This window comes from Myotis lucifugus, unplaced genomic scaffold (assembly GCF_000147115.1).
Source record: "Myotis lucifugus unplaced genomic scaffold, Myoluc2.0 scaffold_280, whole genome shotgun sequence".
Taxonomy (NCBI): domain Eukaryota; kingdom Metazoa; phylum Chordata; class Mammalia; order Chiroptera; family Vespertilionidae; genus Myotis; species Myotis lucifugus.
This window is the reverse complement of record NW_005871328.1, coordinates 1,666,584-1,684,896: the sequence shown is the minus strand read 5'-3', so window position 1 is coordinate 1,684,896 and position 18,313 is coordinate 1,666,584. Positions and strand designations below refer to the sequence as shown.

At 60.4% G+C, this 18,313-nt stretch overlaps 3 protein-coding genes across 4 annotated transcripts in view; 1 reads left to right on the top strand and 2 right to left on the bottom strand.

Moving 5' to 3' along the window:
* Window positions 1-6,122, top strand: part of ANO8 (anoctamin 8) — a 9,710-nt gene extending 3,588 nt beyond the window's left edge. The window contains exons 9-18 of one of the 2 annotated variants that reach the window (XM_006099674.3): window positions 51-203; window positions 301-427; window positions 534-589; window positions 670-744; window positions 1,499-2,305; window positions 2,526-2,717; window positions 2,838-2,969; window positions 3,057-3,167; window positions 3,909-4,590; window positions 5,400-6,122. In XM_006099674.3, coding sequence (XP_006099736.1) covers window positions 51-203; window positions 301-427; window positions 534-589; window positions 670-744; window positions 1,499-2,305; window positions 2,526-2,717; window positions 2,838-2,969; window positions 3,057-3,167; window positions 3,909-4,590; window positions 5,400-5,758 — 2,694 coding nt within the window. In that variant the 3' untranslated portion in view covers window positions 5,759-6,122. Of the gene's footprint in view, window positions 1-50; window positions 204-300; window positions 428-533; window positions 590-669; window positions 745-1,498; window positions 2,306-2,525; window positions 2,718-2,837; window positions 2,970-3,056; window positions 3,168-3,908 lie in introns of both variants that reach the window. The other variant, XM_023763336.1, reaches the window with a different exon arrangement.
* Window positions 6,123-7,852: 1,730 nt separating this feature from the next.
* On the bottom strand, window positions 7,853-15,394 carry DDA1 (DET1 and DDB1 associated 1). Its single transcript, XM_006099671.3, has 5 exons — window positions 15,149-15,394; window positions 10,736-10,816; window positions 10,464-10,515; window positions 9,731-9,792; window positions 7,853-8,552 (listed from the first exon to the last, which is right to left on the bottom strand). The coding sequence occupies exons 1-5, from the start codon at window positions 15,149-15,151 to the stop codon at window positions 8,442-8,444; spliced, it is 309 nt and encodes a 102-aa protein (XP_006099733.1). The 5' UTR covers window positions 15,152-15,394; the 3' UTR covers window positions 7,853-8,441.
* A 1,071-nt stretch (window positions 15,395-16,465) lies between these two features.
* Window positions 16,466-17,506, bottom strand: MRPL34 (mitochondrial ribosomal protein L34). The gene is made up of 2 exons (XM_006099670.3): window positions 17,348-17,506; window positions 16,466-17,131 (listed from the first exon to the last, which is right to left on the bottom strand). Exons 1-2 carry the CDS (start codon window positions 17,413-17,415, stop codon window positions 16,918-16,920), a joined length of 282 nt encoding a protein of 93 aa, XP_006099732.1. The 5' UTR covers window positions 17,416-17,506; the 3' UTR covers window positions 16,466-16,917.
* Between the last annotated feature and the right edge of the window lie 807 nt (window positions 17,507-18,313).

Here is an 18,313-nt window from a genome sequence, read left to right as displayed (position 1 = left end):
GGGGGCAGCCCCTCTGCTCCAAGCCGGGCTTGGCCCCTGCCCTCCACCAGGGTGTGCGGCGCATCAGCCCGGTGACGCGGGCCGAGGAGTTCTACTACCCGCCCTGGAAGCGGCTGCTCTTCCAGCTGTTTGTGAGTGTTCCCTTGTGCCTCGCCTGCCTGGCCTGCGTGTTCCTGCTGATGCTTGGCTGTTTCCAGTTGCAGGTGATCTCGGGGCCCCAGCCCCAGCCCCCACCCACCCAGGTCCAGCCTGAGCCTAGCCCAGCTGCCAGGGTGACCCCTTAACGCCCTACCCCTGCAGGAGCTGGTGCTGAGTGTGAAGGGACTGCCCCGTCTGGCCCGGTTCCTGCCCAAGGTCATGCTGGCCCTGCTGGTCAGCATAAGTGCAGAGGGCTACAAGAAACTTGCCATATGGCTCAATGACATGGGTATGCTCTCTGAGGGGAGGTCCCTGCTGCCCAGCCCCCGGGAGGAAGGTCCCCAATCCCCACAGGGACCCCAGGCCGCCTCTTTACTCGCCCCTTTGACCCCCAGAGAATTACCGGCTGGAGAGCGCCTACGAGAAGCACCTCATTATCAAGGTTGTTCTGGTGAGTGGCAGCCAACAGGCGGGGCACGGCAGGACTCCTGGGGACGGGGCAGCAGGGTGACCACTGCCTGCTTCCCACAGTTCCAGTTCATCAATTCCTACCTGAGCCTCTTCTACATTGGCTTCTACCTCAAGGACATGGAGCGCCTAAAAGAGGTGAGCCCCTGGCTGAAGGCAGTGCCCTGCCCGCATGGTGGCCAACGGGGGGCCGGGCCTGGCCCAAGGGGTCCGTGGGCTCTCCAGCCCCTCCCCCATCCTCCATCCTTTTCTCCTCTCTGTCCATCTGTCCATCTGTTTGTCCTCTCTGCCTGTCACCCCCCCATCTGTCTGTCTGCTTGTCCGTCGGTCCCTTCACAGCTCCTGCTCGTCCTGTCCCTGTCCCAGAGCCTCGAGCGGCAGCTTCGGGCGGTGCTGGGCCCGCTCGTGGCCCTGCAGTTCCACCTGCTCCTCCTCTCCCTCCGGGGCCTCCTGCACCTGGCCCAGGCCAAAGTATGGGCAGGTGGCGAGCCTGAGGGCCTCGCTGGGGCAGGCAGTGTGGCTGTGCTGAGGGTGCATGCTACGAGGGGATGGGGCCCCCCTGGCGTGGTGCAGATGGCAGCCCCGCAGGGCCCTGGGCAGTGGCTGAGCTCCCAGGTGGTGCTGTAAGCAGGGTAGCCCTGAGCCCTCAGCAAGGTGGGCCAGGAGCACGGTGGCTGGTCGGGCTGTGATTGGCGGCAGGCGAACAGTGACGGAGGCTGGGGACTCTGGGTCTAGGCTCTTCCAAAAGGGTGGAGTTAGGAACTGGGTCGGGGGGGGGGTGTCTGGAAATGTGCTCTGGGAGGGTGGGGGCCCCATCCCAGTAGCCTGTCCTGGTGCCCAGGGCCCTGCCTGCTCCCCACGCAAGCTCTCTTCGCCCCTTTCCTGCCTCCAGATGCTGGCCACTTTGCTGATCACCCGCCAGTTTCTTCAGAATGTGCGCGAGGTCCTGCAGCCACACCTGTACCGGCGGCTGGGCCGAGGCGAGCTCAGCCTACAGGCCGCTTGGGAGCTGGCCCAGGCCCTGCTTGGCCTGCTCAGCCTTCGGCGCCCTGCACCCTACCACCTTGAACCCCAGGCCGAGGAGGGTGGCGGCAGTGGTGGCAGAGGGCGCCGCAGGTGTCTCAGTGGGGGCTGCGGGGCACCAGAGGAGGAGGAGGAGGCCATAGTGGAACGGCGGCCCACGGGGGAAGGTGGGGAGGGAGGGAATGGATTGAGAGGAGGCAAGGAGGAGGAGGAAGAGGAGGAGGAGGAGGAAGAGGAAGATGAGGACGAGGAAGAAGGTGAGGAGGGTGACCTCCTGGACTGCGGGCTCCGTCTAAAGAAGGTCAGCTTTGCTGAGCGGGGGGTCAGGCGACATCGGCCAGGCCCAAGTCCGGAGGCCCTCCTGGAGGAGGGGAGCCCCACAATGGTCGAGAAGGGGCTGGAGCCGGGCGTGTTCACACTAGCCGAGGAGGATGATGAGGTAGAGGGGGCACCTGGCAGCCCTGAGCGGGAGCCCCCAGCTGTCCTGCTCCGCCGGGCTGGGGGTGAGGGCCGTGACCAGGGGCCAGAAGGGGGCCCAGAGCCGGAGACTGGCTCAGGCAACTTGGCCCAGAAGCAGCGGCGGCAGAATCGGTCCTCTTGGATCGACCCGCCCGAGGAGGAACACTCACCCCAGCTCACCCAGGCTGAGCTTGAGAGCTGTATGAAGAAGTACGAGGTAAGGCAGGTGTCTGCGGGTGGCGGCAGGGCCCTCGGAGGGGCGGGCACACAGTCTGATGGTGGCGGTTCGGGGAAATAACGGGGCCCTTGATGTAAGCAGGAGCCTGCCGGAGGGGAGGCTCTGGGTCCATAGGGGATAATCTAAGGGAGGTGGCCTTGACGGAGAAAGGTAGTCCGAGGGAGGAAGTGTCCTGGTCTGAGTAGGCGCCCGCCCGCAGGACACGTTCCAGGACTACCAGGAGATGTTCGTGCAGTTTGGCTACGTCGTGCTCTTCTCGTCTGCCTTCCCCCTGGCTGCGCTGTGCGCCCTGGTCAACAACCTCATTGAGATCCGCAGTGATGCCCTCAAGCTGTGCACGGGGCTGCAGCGGCCCTTTGGGCAGCGGGTCGAGAGCATCGGCCAGTGGCAGGTGTGGGAGGGCCAAGGGCTCCAAGCTGAGGTGCACAGGGAGACGGGGTGCACCGGGAAGGAGCACAAGGCCCAGAGAGGGGGGCTGACCCCACCTGAGCCCCACCGTGTCCCCCCGCAGAAGGTGATGGAGGCCATGGGTGTCCTGGCGATCATAGTCAACTGCTATCTCATCGGCCAGTGTGGGCAGCTGCAGCGCCTCTTCCCCTGGCTCAGTCCCGAGGCGGCCATCGTGTCCGTGGTGGTGCTTGAGGTAGGGCTGGGGGCCAGGTGAGGAAGCCGGGCGGATGGCAGGCACCCCTGAGCCTGCCACCTCCAACCTCCTCCTCTGTTGCCTCAGCACTTCGCTCTGCTCCTCAAGTACCTCATCCACGTGGCCATCCCTGACATCCCAGGGTGGGTGGCCGAAGAGATGGCCAAGCTCGAATACCAGCGCCGGGAGGCCTTCAAGGTACTGGGGATGGGCTGGGCTGTTTATCTCCTCCGCTCATTGGGCCATCCCCTTGCCTGGCTGGTGGCCATGGCCTTCGCGGGAAGGCAAGCGTGCAGAGCCTGGGGTAAGAATTAGCACTCCAAACGGACCCGATCCCTTCTGGAAGCCCGGAGGCACCCAGCACAGGGCTGGCACTCAGCATGCAGTCACCACCAGCTCGTTCAGGATCAGGGGCACGGACGCTGACGCTGACGCTGCTTCCTGGAAGCCCAGCCTCTGCCGCATTCCTCAGAAATGAGCTCATGGGTGTGACCCGTGGAGCTGTCCAGGACCAATCCACAGAGCTCTCCATGGTGACAAAAGTGTCCTGTGTCTATGCTGCCCATGTGGCCCCTCAGAACAGGTGGCCAACACATACCTGGATTGACATTGCAAAAGCCACGTGTGGCAAGCGGACTGGCCAGTGAGGACTGTGGTCTGTGCCTGTCACAGCTCTGTCTCTTGCTGGTTTTCCAGAGGGCAGAGGCCCACGGAGGCCCAATATTTGTTGATACTCTCCCAGCTAATAAGATGGTGTCTGGCACATGGGTGGAGACAGTTGGTGGCCAGTAAATGTTCTTTCTCTTAATTTTCAGAAAGTACTGGTATGGGTCAAGAGATGCAGTGAGCACCCCCTCAGTGTTTAGATCTCTCCCCACTTCTAGAGGAGCTCACACACCATCTCTTCCCCGTCCCTCTAACGGCCCACTCTGCCCACAGAGACACGAGCGCCAGGCCCAGCACCGCTACCAGCAGCAGCAGCGGAAGCGGAGGGAGGAGGAGGAGCGCCAGCGCCACACAGAGCACCACCCCCGGCGGGAGCGTGACACCAGCAGCCGGGAGGAGACCCGGGCGGAGGGCTCCGGGCTGGACCCCGCTGCCCCTGAGAAGGCCTCGGCCAAGGCCAAGGGCAGCGGGGTGGGTGGCCATGGTTCCGAGCGGCCCAAGCGCCCAGGGTCCTTGCTGGCACCCAACAATGTCATGAAGCTGAAGCAGATCATCCCGCTGCAGGGCAAGTTTTTGTCATCAGGGGCCACATCCTCAATAGCGGGCACTGGGCCCGGCCCCGCCACGCGGCCCACCCCTGCTCAGTCACCCACAGGCAGCGATACCCGCCTGCCGGCCTTCCTCAAGTTCCTCAAGTCACCCGAGACCCGGCGGGACCCCGAGCGCAGCCACTCGCCACCCAAGGCCTTCCACGCCAGCAAGCTCTTCCCCTTTGGCAGTGGAGCCCGGGCTGAGGCTGGGGCCAATGGGGTGGGCGGGCAGGTCCGGTTGGAAGGGACCCCTGGCAGTGGCGGTGGCGGTGGCGGTGGCAGTGGCCGGGCCCAGCGCTGTGGGCCGGCAGACGAGGCTGCAGCTGAGGAGCCAGATGTCCTCCGGCCGGAAGAGGAAGGCTCAGGTCACAAGCTTTAACTCGGGGGTGGGGACTCTGGGCTGGGATTTGGGGATATGGAGGGGAAGCCAGGCCTGGGGAGTGGGGCTGAAGGGGACACAGGCCTCTGATACCGGTTGGGGACCTGGATCTGTGGTACCTAAAGCCCCTCAGAAAAGACTGCTCAGTCTTCAGGATCCTCCAGTGCCTGGAGCCCTGTGCCTGACCCTCCTCACCAGGGAGGGATGCCAAAGCCCCCTGTCCCGGTGCCTTCCCCGGGCACCCGGCCTGCCAAGCTCCAGCAGAGATGAGGGAGGCCCCTTCACCACCTGGCCCAGCCTTTCCTGCCCCCCATAAGTCTCTACACCCAGCTAACTGGGGGGCCTGGACCCCCCAGGCCTCTATGCAAGTCCCCACCCTGAAGCCCAGTGTTGGAGGAGGCCTTCCTGGATGCAGGGCCTGAGGCTGCCCAACCAGGGAGCTCGGCCAGCTCGGCCACAGGCTGCAGCCACCGGCGGAGCAGAGACCCAGGCCTCACCCCTGGCCTCTCTCACCTCACTTGTCCCAACCCCAGCCAGGAGTCCAGCACCTAGGGAGCCCAAGAGGTGGAAGTTGCAGGACCGGAGACTTAGGTCTGAAGTCAAGGGACTTCCTCAGACTGACTCTCCCCAGAGGGGGGAGGCACAGTGCTGCAGGCGGGAGATAAACCCCAAACTGATCAGAAGCAATAAGGCCCTGATGTGCCTGGGAGTGGGGGGGAGTGCAGGCAGGGCCCCGAGTGGGGTCCAGTGACCACGGGGCGGCATTCTCCGGAACGGCCCCTCTCACCTCCGCAGGGACAGCGCTGGCCCCAGCGGGCACCGCAGCCCTTCGCACCCGCAGCAGCCGAAGCCCCGTGCCATCAACGCCATCGCTTCTGCCCAGGCCCCCGACACCGCCCGCCAGCTGTTGGCAGTGGGATGGGCCTTGGGGCTGTGGGGGCGAAGGCACTGCCCCCCGCCAGGCCCCTGCCACCAATGCAGAGTGCCCGCCCTGTGCCCTGGCTGGGCCCCCGCCCGCTCCCCAGCCCCTGCCAGGAGACACCAGCTTCTACAGCCTTGCACCTCTGCCTCTGCCACCATCCTCCGAGCCCCCCGAGTCCCCCTCAGCCTCTCCCAGCCCCCAGGCTGTGTGCTGGCCCAGTGGCTGGCACTAGCTCTGCCTGGCGCCCTGCCTTCCTATTCTCATGCAATAGCAGTCACCAATGGGCGGCCACAGCCCAGAAAATGCTTTGGCTCCCTTGGGCTCCTCCTGGGGCGAGGGCCTAGCCCCCCTATCTGCCGTTTTCCCTTTGACTAGGATGGGGGAAATGAACCCCCCCCCCCAACAACAGAACACACACAGAGCAGGCAATTATTTATTTGTTTTTAATTTATTTTGTCATATTTTTGTAAAACGGCAGAAATGCAATAAAAAGTATATTTCAACAGTGCCTGAGGACAGAGCAATGGAAGTGGGGCTCACGGGGCCCAGGGACTTGAGGCTGACACTGACGCTTGGGCCTGGTGAGCCTGAGGTGGATGCTCCTCCTATCTTGTAACCTTGGTGCCTCCTCCCAAGAACTGGGTCTGGAGGCCACATGAAAAACTCCAAACTGTACCACCTCTGAGACGGCCCAGATTTGGAGCCGACTCCAGGCCACTGGGAGGAGCTACTGAGCCTCAAGCCTGCTGTGCCTTCAGCCTCCTGAACAAAGGAAGAAATCACAAAGAGCTGGAAGAACTCAGCTGTTTGGGTGCCAGGCCGGGTCCTGAGTTAGCTGCAGCCCTGCAGGGTGACAGGGGTGATTGTCCCCTTTATCTGCTGCACTTCCTGGTACACCCACCTCCCAGGCTGCCATTCCAGGAGCCAGGGGCAGTGGGAAGAACGTGGGGCATGAAAATCGGGAGGCACCTTGCTCCCGAGCTGAAACGTTCGGGGGATGGTGCCTTTTGGAGCTCCCTGGACAGACAGTGGAGTGGGGAGTGGCCAGGTTGTCCCACTGCAGAATGGCTGTCAGACCCAAGTCACTGGGACTTTGCCGTGTGATCAGGGATATATGTGCCCTCTCTTCAAGCCTCCTTCCGTCCAAAGGCTTGGAGCCTGAATGGGCCCCACCCGAGCTGGGGGAGCCAGTGTGAGGAAGGGGCTCTGTGGAGGGACATGAAAGAGAAACGGGTTCACTGGAGGCAGGAGATCAGCCTGTGCGAAGGCACAGAGGTGTGGGAAGGCAGAGTTTGGTGTCTGAGGGAGCAGAGTAAGGAGGGACCTAAAGGCAGGAGTGGGCAGCTGAGGAGCCTACACCCAAAAGATCTGGGTGGAGAATGACTGTGGGACCCCCACTGTGTACAGCACGATGCACAGGGGAACCAGGCCGAGGAGGTGAGGGTGCGGGTGCTGCCTGCTCCTGCTCTGCCCCACCCCAGGGCTTTGAAGCTGATGTCCCAACAGCTTCTCAGTCACTAACAGTTAGCAATGCCCCCTGCCTGCCATGGTCAGACCAGCCCCTGGGCCCGGGATTCCTAGCGGGTCAGAGCGCTTCCAGGGACTCGGCCACCTCTGCACAAACCATCACGTGGCATTTCCTGAGCACCTGCCTTACGACCACAGGGACCCAACCCTGAGCCCATGGTATGAACACCGCCCAGAATGGAAAGCAAAACCCCTTGGCCCCCTGACACAACGGGGTGGCCTACCCTGGAACCTGGTGCTGGGCAGCCCAAGCCCAAGCAATCTATCCTCCATGAAGATAATCTGGGGCACGCACCCCCTCCAGCTCCATGGCCCAACCCCTCACCACCCTCTAATACCACAGCCCCCACTCAGGGCTGGTGGAGGGAGAAGCAGCCTTCCCCTGGGTCCTGGGCCCAGTGTTCAGGACCTCAAACCTGCCTGGAGCCTGAATGCCCCTATGTTCCTCTGCACTCCGTGTGCCTTCTCTTGGAGCCAGGGGCTCGTGAAACCAGGCCGCCTGGGCTGTCTCCACAGCGCCACCCTGCTTGTCAAATGTCCTGGGTGTGGGATCCACCACAGCTCTGTCCTTGGTGGTGTGGACGGTCTTTCAGGGGCGTCCTGATCCTCGGGGACACTTGGCAGGTCAAGCAGAAGGGTGGGTCCAGGCAGGTCTTGGCTCTAAGCAAGATGGCTGCAGCAAGCCCACAAGAGGATCCAGCTGGTCTTGGGGCCACTCTTGGCTCCTCTTGGTGATGATGGAACAACTCTCAGTGCCTCCATCCTCTGAGGCTGAGGCACGTGGAGCAAAGACTCAAGATCAAGTAGGAAAGATCCTTTTATTGGGGTGGACACTGAGCACGCACCAGTCCATGATAAAATGACTTAAGAGAATGATCCGAAAGGGTTGACTGCTTCCTGTGGCGTACTCTCAGCGCAGGGTCCGGGCACGGCACAGATCCCGGTGGACCGGGCGTCAAGGCCAAGTCTTTAAGGCCGGACCAGGGGATGGAAGCGGGAAGAAGGGCCCCACCCCTGTCACCCAGCTGCAGCAGGGCTTATCGCTAGACACTCGAAGACACACTCTGGTTCTCCAGAGAAGGACTGGGGAGCAGGAGGAGGGGACTTGGGGTGGGGTGGGGTAATGAATAACAATGTTGTTTTTCAAGAAGCATCTACCAACATCACACTACTGGGTCTGACATCCCCTTTAACCATCGCTCGGTACATTTTACAGCATAAATAAAGACTCAAGGAAAATAAATACATCGGCTCCTATGAGGTTGAAAGTGGTGTGCATGGCGGGGTGTGGGTAGGCGAACCAGTGGGGAGGGTGGGCAGGATGCTTACACACGGCAGGCGGGTGAGGAGCAGACAAGACAGGAGGCACCTATGGGGGAGCATCAGTCTTAAGTGTCCTCGTGCATGTCTGGGCTGTCGGTCCGTGCGACCTTGCGGGGAGGTGCTGAGCTCTCGCCCTCGAGGTCCACTTGCTCCTGGTCTCTCTTCTTGGCAGCGTTCTGGGGGTGGGGAAGGAGAAGGGCTGTTGAGACTGCACTTAGGTAACTTCTCCAAAACCTGCTGCAGGGGTCACAGACATGGGCTTGGAGCAGGGCAGTAAACGCAGGGCCCTGGCTGGGCAGCCCCTCCCACCACCGGACCTGCCCCACTAAGCCACAGTCCCTGGAGCTCTGGGCCCGTAATGGGCACTGCAAGTAGCCACCATGGTTCACAATGACCACATATGGCCCCAAACGCTCGGAGGAGCGATGCACTCTGCTGAAGCACTCTCCTCGGAGGAGGAGGAGCCCAGGCCTTGCCACAGGAGAGGAAAGTGGTCCCAGTGTGGGAATCCCTGCTTTCCCCACTTTGGGGAATTAAAGCCTGTGGGGCCGAGGAAGGGGCCAGTGTGGGCAAGGAGCTTGCGTTTTCTAAGCAGTTACTTCATCATCGGGTCCCCCTTCCGTCTTTCCCAGAGCAGGCTGCTATCAGATGTTTAATGTTAGGCGAGAAAACAAACTGAGTTCGTTATAAAACAACATGTAGAGCCCTGGAAGGTGTGGCTCAGTTGGTTGAGCATCATCCCAAGCACCAAGAGACTGCCGGTTCAATTCCTGGGTTGCACACGCCCGGGTTGCAGGCTTGATCCCCAATAGGGGGCATGCAGGAGGCAGCCGATAGATGTTCCTCTCTCTCTCTCTCAGGTCAATAAAAACATATTTAAAAACAACAACATGTAGAGATTTTCAACAAAGAAGGAGAAAAACATCCTGCATGTTAAAAAGGCAGCCTCTTGGGGGGAGGAGAGATGACTTTCCATGGCAGTCACAACCTCTAGAATGGCCTGGATTTTAATCACATGTATTTTTTACCACTAAACAAAGATTCCAAATAATCACACTAGAATCATTCTGCCACCAGGACTGTGCAGGCTGCAGGCTGTGGGAGCTGGGCCTGGGAGCTGCCCGAGCCTTGGAATGGCTGGCCAAGCCCCTATCCATCCCTGAGCACGAGCTCTGTAGCCTCTACACAGCCATTCCCTCCTCTGAAACGCTACTCCCTCTCCTGGATCGCCTATCAAACTCCTATTCAGCCCTCAAGACCCATCTCCCAGACCCATGTCCTCCCCCACTCAAAGCCCCTGTGCTGGGCACTGTGTCTCCCCTGAGTCCCAGCACTGGAACCCAACGTGCCTTACCTTTTTGTCCCATTGCTGATGTAGGTAGCGCAAAAGGATGTTTGTTTTTTCTGTCACGATGACTGAGGAGGAAAGACAAAGTTGCAGGGAGAGGCTGCAGAGAGAGACTGCAGATGGCCCAGCCTCCCTCCTGGCCAGCACTGCCCCTCCCAGGACAGTGCTCCTCCCTCCTTGGCCTCCGGGGCCACCTCTGCCCTGAGTGGCCTTTCTGGCACTCAAGTCAGTACCCCAACCGAGGAGATTTCAGGAAACCCAGGGTTTTCCCTCCTAAGCCCAGGGGCCCGAGCCAACTGCTCTAGGGTCCCTCCTTCTCAGAAATGCAGAGTCCATTACTGCATTCAGTTTTCCACCCTGCAGTGGGGAGGAGCTCTGGCTGCAGACTCACGCATGTGTCTTCCCAGGCCAACCGGGAGCACAGATCTACATAGCTGAGCCCTAGTGACCACAGAAGCCAACCAGCTGGGTCCATGTGGATTCTTTTTCATGGTTAAAATAAAACATCATGGCCATGGTGACCTCCCACTAGGCAGGCTCCGCACCCTTCCTGCAGGCCCTCCACCTGAACAACCCCTCCCCATGCTGCCCACCCCGGGTTGGGCTGGGTCCCTAACCCTTAGTACTCGTTTTGGGGTGTCATGGAGCTGACCAGTGTCCCACAAGACACCTCCTGCACCACCCGCTATCCTCCCCTCTTAGTAGCCTGGATGAGCTAAGTCACACAGAGAACACTTACTCTGTTCAGATGGGTACTCGCGCGTGGGCAGGTAGACTGAGGGGCGTCGATTCTGAGGGAGGGTCCAGAAGAGGTGGGTTAGGAGTGCGGGTTGACTAGGGTCCCCTCACCCCTTGACTCAGATCCACCCTCCAACACAGACCAGAAGATGCACAAAGACCTTAGGTGAGGTCAGGCTTGAAGATCGGCCCCTGTTCCTAGCGAGACGCTGATTGGGGTGGTGCACATTACCCCAGCCCCCTCTCCCCCCAGCTCCCTGAACCTGCACTCACCGAGGCTTTACACACAGAGTCAGCATGAAATCGACTAAAATTGCTTTTGTTGTAGACTGGCAGTCCTTTCAAAAAATCTGCCTGAAAGACAGAAAAAAGAGTGAGAAACCCTGCAAGGGCCAGCCCTGGAGCACCTGCGGTGGTGGACGGGCTTCCAGGCGACTTCCAGGTTCCCTTTCTGATCTGCTGTACGTTTCCCGGAAGACAGGCTTGAGTTGGCCACCTGATGTGTACACCGCTATAACCAGAGAAAAGCAACCACCCCGGGGAAGTGCACCTTCTACCTCAGAGCTGTACCCTGGCAAGGGGTGGGGAAACTGAGGCTCAGAGAGCACGGCCATCTGTTTAGAGTCATACCCGAAGCAAGCAGCAGGCTGGGGGGTCAGACCAGGCCCGTCCAACTGTAGATCTGTCCTGTGTGCTTGTTGAATGTTCAACTCCCAGCCTTGTCTCCGTTTACTCACCTTTAATAGACACCCAGAGGAGAACGGCTTGCCACCCTAAGAAACCCCAAGGGCCAGCGTGACAATAAATGGGGGTGGGGACCAGAAGCCTGGGTGAAGGGGACAGGATGGCCAGGACACAGAACTGGGAACCCAGGATTCTGAACTGCAAGAAAACTCAGAAATCCAACTTCAGTATGTCAGCGTCAGGTTTTCAGAGTTGGCTGGCCTTTCCCTAAAGCTCTGTGCAGCTTGGAGTCAGCTCAGGGGCGGCTCCTGGGGTACCCACACCTAATGGCTTCCCCACGAAGAGGGGAGGCCTCCCAGGGTGAGGGCCAGAGACAGAGAGCAGGCTGTTCCTCCCTGCCACCCGCTGTCTGGGGGCAGAGACTCCGCGCTACAGGTCTCAGGCCCACAAGGTGCTGGGGAGCCGGCAACAGAATTCATTCACTGCCCAACTCCTGAAAAGTCCTTTGTCCCTGACACTCTGGGGTCAGCTGAGCAAGGGCAATGGCTCTGGGGCAGGAGAACCCTGACTCTGGGGGCAGGAGCACCCTGACTCTGGGGGCAGGAGCACCCTAACTCTGGGGGCAGGAGCACCCTAACTCTGGGGGCAGGAGCACCCTGATTCTGGAGCAGGAGCACCCTGACTCTGGGGGCAGGAGCACCCTAACTCTGGGGGCAGGAGCACCCTGACCCTGGGGGCAGGAGCACCCTGATTCTGGAGCAGGAGCACCCTGACTCTGGGGGCAGGAGCACCCTAACTCTGGGGGCAGGAGCACCCTGACCCTGGGGGCAGGAGGGACGAGACGGAACCACAAGATGGACAAATAAAGGCCAATGAGGCCATGTCCACCTCAGGAAACTGAGGCACGAGAGCAGGGGTGTGCAAGGGGAGGAATAAGGCCGAGAGCTGTGGCAGGGAGTGACTGCCAGGACAGCGGGAGTGCAGCACTGTCATCGTGCCTGGGATGGGACGGCCTGGCCTGGGCCAGGAGCTTCCCCATCTGGAATCACTCACAGGATGAGGAAACTGAGGCAGAAAGGTCACATGGCACTCATCTGAGATCATGTGGCCCCAACGAGAAAATGAGGAAGGCGGTTTGAATCCAGGTTTGCCCAACCTGAGAAGCCAAGCTCCTGCTGTGTGACATGCCAGGAGCTCAGTTTTCCTGTCTGAAATCCAAGGGCTCGGAGCCCCAAGAGGCTATAATAACCATCCCCTGGGGGGGGGGGGGGCTGTCCATCCCCATGCCTGAGCCTAGATGCTGCACCCTTGGGGAAGCCGCTGTTCAGATCTGCCCCCACCATCTGGGGCAGGCAGGAGCAGGGGTCCTCACCTCTGGGGGAGCCCCAACGAGACCTTGGGGGGGACAAGCCTCCCTGGAGGTGGCTCTCTCACCTGGGTGACCTACTCCTCCAAAGCCAGCTCAAAGCCCCTCAACCCTCCCTTACCCAGGACCCCTGTCCCACCTCGGCCTGAGACTAGGGGGCCAGCTTCATGCAGCCAGACCAGGCTTTCTTCAGCTCCTACTGTGTGGCAGGCCTGCACCAGGGCACTGAGAGGGCGCAGACCTGCTCTTGGCCCTGGGAGGACCCAGTGCAGGGGACGCAGGTATGGGCCAAAGAGCTGCACAGTGAAGGCAAATGGCCCTGAGGACAGGGCACGGGGTGCTGTGTGAGGCCCAGACAGTGGAGAGTAGTCTGCTGGTCTTCGAGGGGTGGGGGAGGGAGGGAGGGCTGCCGAGCGGCAATGACACGGCACCGAGACTTGACTCGTGAGGAGTGGTCCTGGTCCTGTCTCAAAGCCTTCACGGCTCTGGCTGGGCTTGGGCCCCACTGGCCTCCTGCCACACACACCTTCAGCCCAGCCTGTGCCACCACCCAGGCACGCTGCTCCTTTCTGCACGTGGGAAACAGCTGCCTAGCTCCACACCCCCTGCCCTGCCCTCTGCACACCCTCAGGGGCCTCTGCCAGAGCCACGTCCATGCCCCAAGGAGGCCGTCTGTCTACGTGTCCACCTCCTTCCCTGGACTGGCACCCCCTAAGGGCAGAGGGCAAGGCAGGGCTAACTCCACCTGAGCCTGAGGGCTGACATGGGGCCAGCAAGAGTGGTGAGAACACTCCGTCCTGGCTTGGCTCCTCCCGGGCTGTGGGACCTGGCAGCTTCTCCAGTGAACGGGGGTCACAGCAGGGCCCCCTCCAGGCTTGTTCTGAGTCTCAGTAAGACAACAAGGGAGAGAGCTGTGCACAGAGCTCCCTAGAAGGCACCTGTTAGCATCGACGCATTTGTGCTGAATAAACCTATGAAGACAGGATTCTGCCTGTACTTCCTGTCAGCTTAGAGGGACAACAAGGCCTCAGACACAGGGAGCAATCCTCACCTCAGCAGACGAATCCCAGCCACAGCTGGCCCACAGCCATGCACTGACACTCACTGAACATCTGTGTCAACCCCCTTGGAGGAGCCCAACAGAAACCCACCCAAAGCGGGAGGAGGAAGAGAGTGGTGTGCAAAGAGACACTGAGGCCAGTCACGGGCCCTGGAGCAGGTGATGCTCACAGGGGCGAGCTCCAAGCAGCAGAGCAGCAGTGCAAAGGCACAAAGAATGCGGAAACAGGGCCAGAGAGGCCGGGCAGGGGCCTGGCTGCCCCCGGGGCTCATCTGGTTACAAAAGGAAGACCCTGGAGTGTTTCTCAAGGTAGCAAGTGTTAGAATCTGATTTACATCTTCCAACCCTCCCTCTAGTGCCAGGTAAACTGCGATCTGCCTGGGGGCAGCATGGAGGCCAGGAGACCAGGGAGGAGGCTGGGGCAGGCAACCAGGCAGGGGGTGGCAGTCCCGGGACCTCGGGGGGACCCAGGGGCAGATTCAGGATGTGAGGGGGAGGGGAGGGGGAGCCGGCAGAGCCCTGGCTTGGGTACCCACACTCTAGGACCCCCCCCCCATCTCCTGCCTGAGCAGGTGTCTTCTTTTGCCTCCCCCCCCCCCCCACCACCACCACCACATCCCAAGAACGTGATGTGTGGGCTGGGCCCTGGGGCTTTGACTTATCCAGACAAAAGCTCCCATCACCCCGTCGGCCCTGGGGAGGCCAAACAGTGGCAGGGGGGGCGACCCAACTCTGAGGCTGGTCACCATCCCACTTTACAGGCTGGGGACCCCAGCCCCAAAGAACCAGCATCCCCAAGTGCAGGACGAGCAGCTGGCCCAAAGGGGCTTGTAAACTCCCAGCGACCGGGCAGCAGCGTCCCCACTTCAAAATGAGAAGCTGGGGAGGAGAGGAGGTCACCCACCCCGAGTCGCACAGCTCATCGGTTACCTGCTCGTTGTCTTAAACCCTTTATGATGTCAGTTCCCTGAAGTGTCCCAACCCTGTGAGGCCTGGACTACTGCTATTCACATTCACCAGGAAACGGGTCTGGGATGCGAGAGATGAAGCTGCTCCCCCTTAAGGGCAGGTCGGGGGGCCCTGAACGGTGGCGGTGGGGTCAAGGCTCTGGGGACCAGAACAGCCTGCGATGTCGCACTTCCTTTGGCGTCAAAGCCCCGCATGTCACGATGTCCAGCCCCCTCCCCCGCCCGGATGCCCAGACCGGCCCCCCACACCCCAAGGCCCGGCGCGCAGAGGACTAGGCCAGGGCTGGGGACCTCAGGGGATCCCAACCCCACCCTGGGCGATTTCAGAGGAACCGGGACCCGGAAATGAATGAGGTGCCCGGGCCTAGAATCCTAGGTGGGGTCCGGGTCGGGGTCGGAGAAGCCAGGGAGGGGTCAGCAGGAAGCTCTCAGCAGGACCCAGGGGTCGAAGGCCATAGGTCGAAGGCCATAGGTCAGAGGGAGGGGCGGGGCCGGGCCAGAAGGGCCTGGCAGGGAGGTAGGGGATTCGGGGATTATTGGAAGTGGGTGGGCCCGCGGCGCCATTTTGTCGAGCGAAGGGGTAGCACGGGCCTGGCGGCCGCCCTTACCATCTTCTGCTTCCTCTGTCGCCGCCTCAGCTACTGCCTCAGCCGCCACCGCCGCCACCACAGCCGCCTTCTTAGCCGCCGCCGCCGCACAGTAACTTCCAGCCACGCTACAGCCTGCCCTGATGGCGGCGTCGCCCTCCCGTCATTGGTCCGTCCTCTAGCCCCGCCCCAAGATATACGGTCTCCGCGCGCTCACATTGGCCAGATACGGAGAAGTCACGGACGCATTGGTCGCCACTCCTCTCTTCGTGGTCAAGCTCGGTTGAAGGAGCAAAACCCCGCCCGGGACTGGGAAGCGATAGGGCAATAAAATCCGGAAGTGGGCGGGGGCCGCGCCCCCGAAGCCTCTTGGGATTTGCAGTCCGCAACTCCAGGAGGTTCAGCCAGCGTTTCCTCTTTCTGGTTTACTAGGCTTTTTCATACGGTTCTTATCGGGTTCCCACAGCAGCCCCGGAGGACGGGGGGACCACCATAACACCCCCAGCCTCCCCGGGGTCTCGGCATATCTAAACAGCTCCCGCACTAGTTCTGTGAAAGTCTTTGAACTCACAAATCAGACTCTCTGCTCAAACACTTCCCATGGCTCCCCAGCCCCCCAAGGATCCAGTCCCACCTCCTGGGCTCCAAATTTTGAGTCCCTCCAGCCTCCCTTGTCCACCCTTTATCCTGACCCTGTCCACTCCCCTCTCCCTTTGGGTCCTTTCTGGATCCTGCTACCTCCGCCAGGTATCTGTCCAACTGCATTTTTCTTTTTCTAATATATCTTATTGATTTTTTTTACAGAGAAGGGAGAGGGATGGAGAGTCAGAAACATCTATCAGCTGCCTCCTGCACGCCCCCTACTGCGGATGTGCCGGAAACCAAGGTACATCCCCTTGACAGAAATCAAACCTGGGATCCCTCAGTTCACAGGCCGATGCTCCATCCACTGAGCCAAACTGGTTAGGGCCCGACTGCATTTTTCCCAAAGCCAAGTCAGGCGTCTTCTCTGGGCTCCCATAGCCCTGACTTTGCTGTGTCCAGACTGGCTGGGTACAAATCAAGCCCCAACCACCCACCCCTCAAGTGACAGCCTGATGAGGACAGGACCCAAAACAGGAAAGACGGAATAAGTTACTGAGTGGAAGCTACTATTACTCTAAGAACACAGCAAAGAAGAAATACCTTCTTTTATAGGAGCCAAATGAGCCTCAGAGGGCTAAGGTCTTGCTGAGGGTCATGTGGCACGTTCCCAAGGGGCAGGTGGAGGATTCAAACCCTTCCCTCTTCCCCACAGCGCTCTCAGACCTGTGAAAGTCATGACATATGTGAGACAAGTGACAATTTAGTAGACATTTAATGACATTAAGGAATTACTTTTTCTAAGTGTGAGAAATTTTGTGACTATGTTTCAAAGAGTCCTTATCTTGGAGAAATGCATTCTTAAATATTTCCATAAGAAATAACACCATGTCTGAGATTTGCTTTAAACACACACACACACAGGAGGGAGCAGGAGGGACTGCAGGTAACTGGTGGTCAGAAATGGGTGGGCACACGACGAGGTTCACGTACTATTCCGTGGACTGTTGCCATAGGTTGGATTCTGACTTCCTATTCCCCTTTCTGGCCCAACCCCAGACTTTTGCCCTGGGCCAACCCCACAATCGGAGGAGCACTCATGTCTGAGTCATCCAACCTCCTCACAAGAACAGCGGCAGGAGCGGTCTGAAGCGAGGGAGATGCTTTAATGGGGGGGCGGGGGGGCGGTCTCAGAGGCAGCGAGGCGCTCAGTGGCTCAGCGATTTTCGGCCCTTGAGCATGCGGCGAAGAATGACCTGGACGCCGGCCGGTGTGCTCAAGCGCTTGATCCAGCCGTGCTTGTGCTTGCGTTTGATGTTGCTCGGCTGGTACTCGTTCCCGCGTGCCTTGCCCCGGCTGGGCTGCGCGGCGGGGAGCCCCCAGGCGTCGGGCAGCCGCAACAAGGTTTGGGGCTGGAGCCACCTGCAAGGGCAGAGAGACAGCGAGAACGGTCAGAGGAGGCGCTGTGTGCCTTTGGCTTGGCGCTCAACCTCTCTAAGCCTGGGCTCCCGATCCATGCAGGGACTGAGCCTAAATGCAAAAGGCGCTCAGGAACTGCGCAAGGCACCGGCAAGTCGTGTGCTCGGTAACCAGCCGGCCCCAGTCCCCGATCCCGGCCTAATCCTCCGGAGGACTCACCTGACATCCAGGAGAGCCCTACTGAAGGGACACAGCGGGCGACTCAGGGATCTGCCCAAGAGCGCCATGTCTATCCTCGGATCACGCGGCCCGTCCGCGTCAACTATTCCGAAACCCACAGGCTCCGCAGCCGCGGAGCGGAGACTTCTGGGAAATGTAGTTTCTCTAACCTCATTGCCGAGGGGGCCTCCGAGGTTGTAGTTCTACATCCTGCGTGCCCAAGGAGTGAGCGGCCGCACCTGCAGGTGTGTGTAGTTGGAGTGCGGACCAGTAGGAGCTGGCGAGCGGCACTTCTTGGGCTTGCGCGTTATGTCCCGCGATTTGCTGGGAGTTGTAGTTCCTCCCGTCCCCTGGCCGAGGGCGCCCGGGGTGGCGGTGGCACAGCTGGTGACAGCTGCAGGAAGTGGCTGGTTGAACCTCCCACGTCCATCGGGAGCCCGGCAGATGGTACACAGTTGGCTGGCAGCTTTCCTCTGGTCTCAGCCAAGTCTCCGCCCCCTGGCGATAAGCCCAGGAGGCCTGAGTTCGAGTTGGCTGGAGTCCGAGGGGTGATCCCTGCTCCTCTCCGCGATCCAGTTTCCAGTCAAGTGGCAAGCTTGTCCTTGGCGGTGCCCCCATTGGAGCTCTAGAACTTTAAAAAAATTGTTTTTAATCCTCACCTGAGGAGATATATAGATGTATAGATAATGATGAGAGAGAGAGAGGAGAGAGGTGAGAGAAACATCAATGGGTTGTCTCCTGGAAGTGCCCTGACCAGGGATCGAACCCGAAACCTTTTAGTGCATCGGACAACACTAACCAACCGAGCCACCAGGCCAGGGTTAGAAGGATCTTTCAAATACTCAGATCTGTGGCTCAGTGGTTGAGCATGGACCTATGAACCAGGAGGTCAAGGTTTGATTCCCGGTCAGGGCACATGCTGGGGTTGCAGACTCCATCCCCAGTGTGGGATGTGCAGGAGGCAGC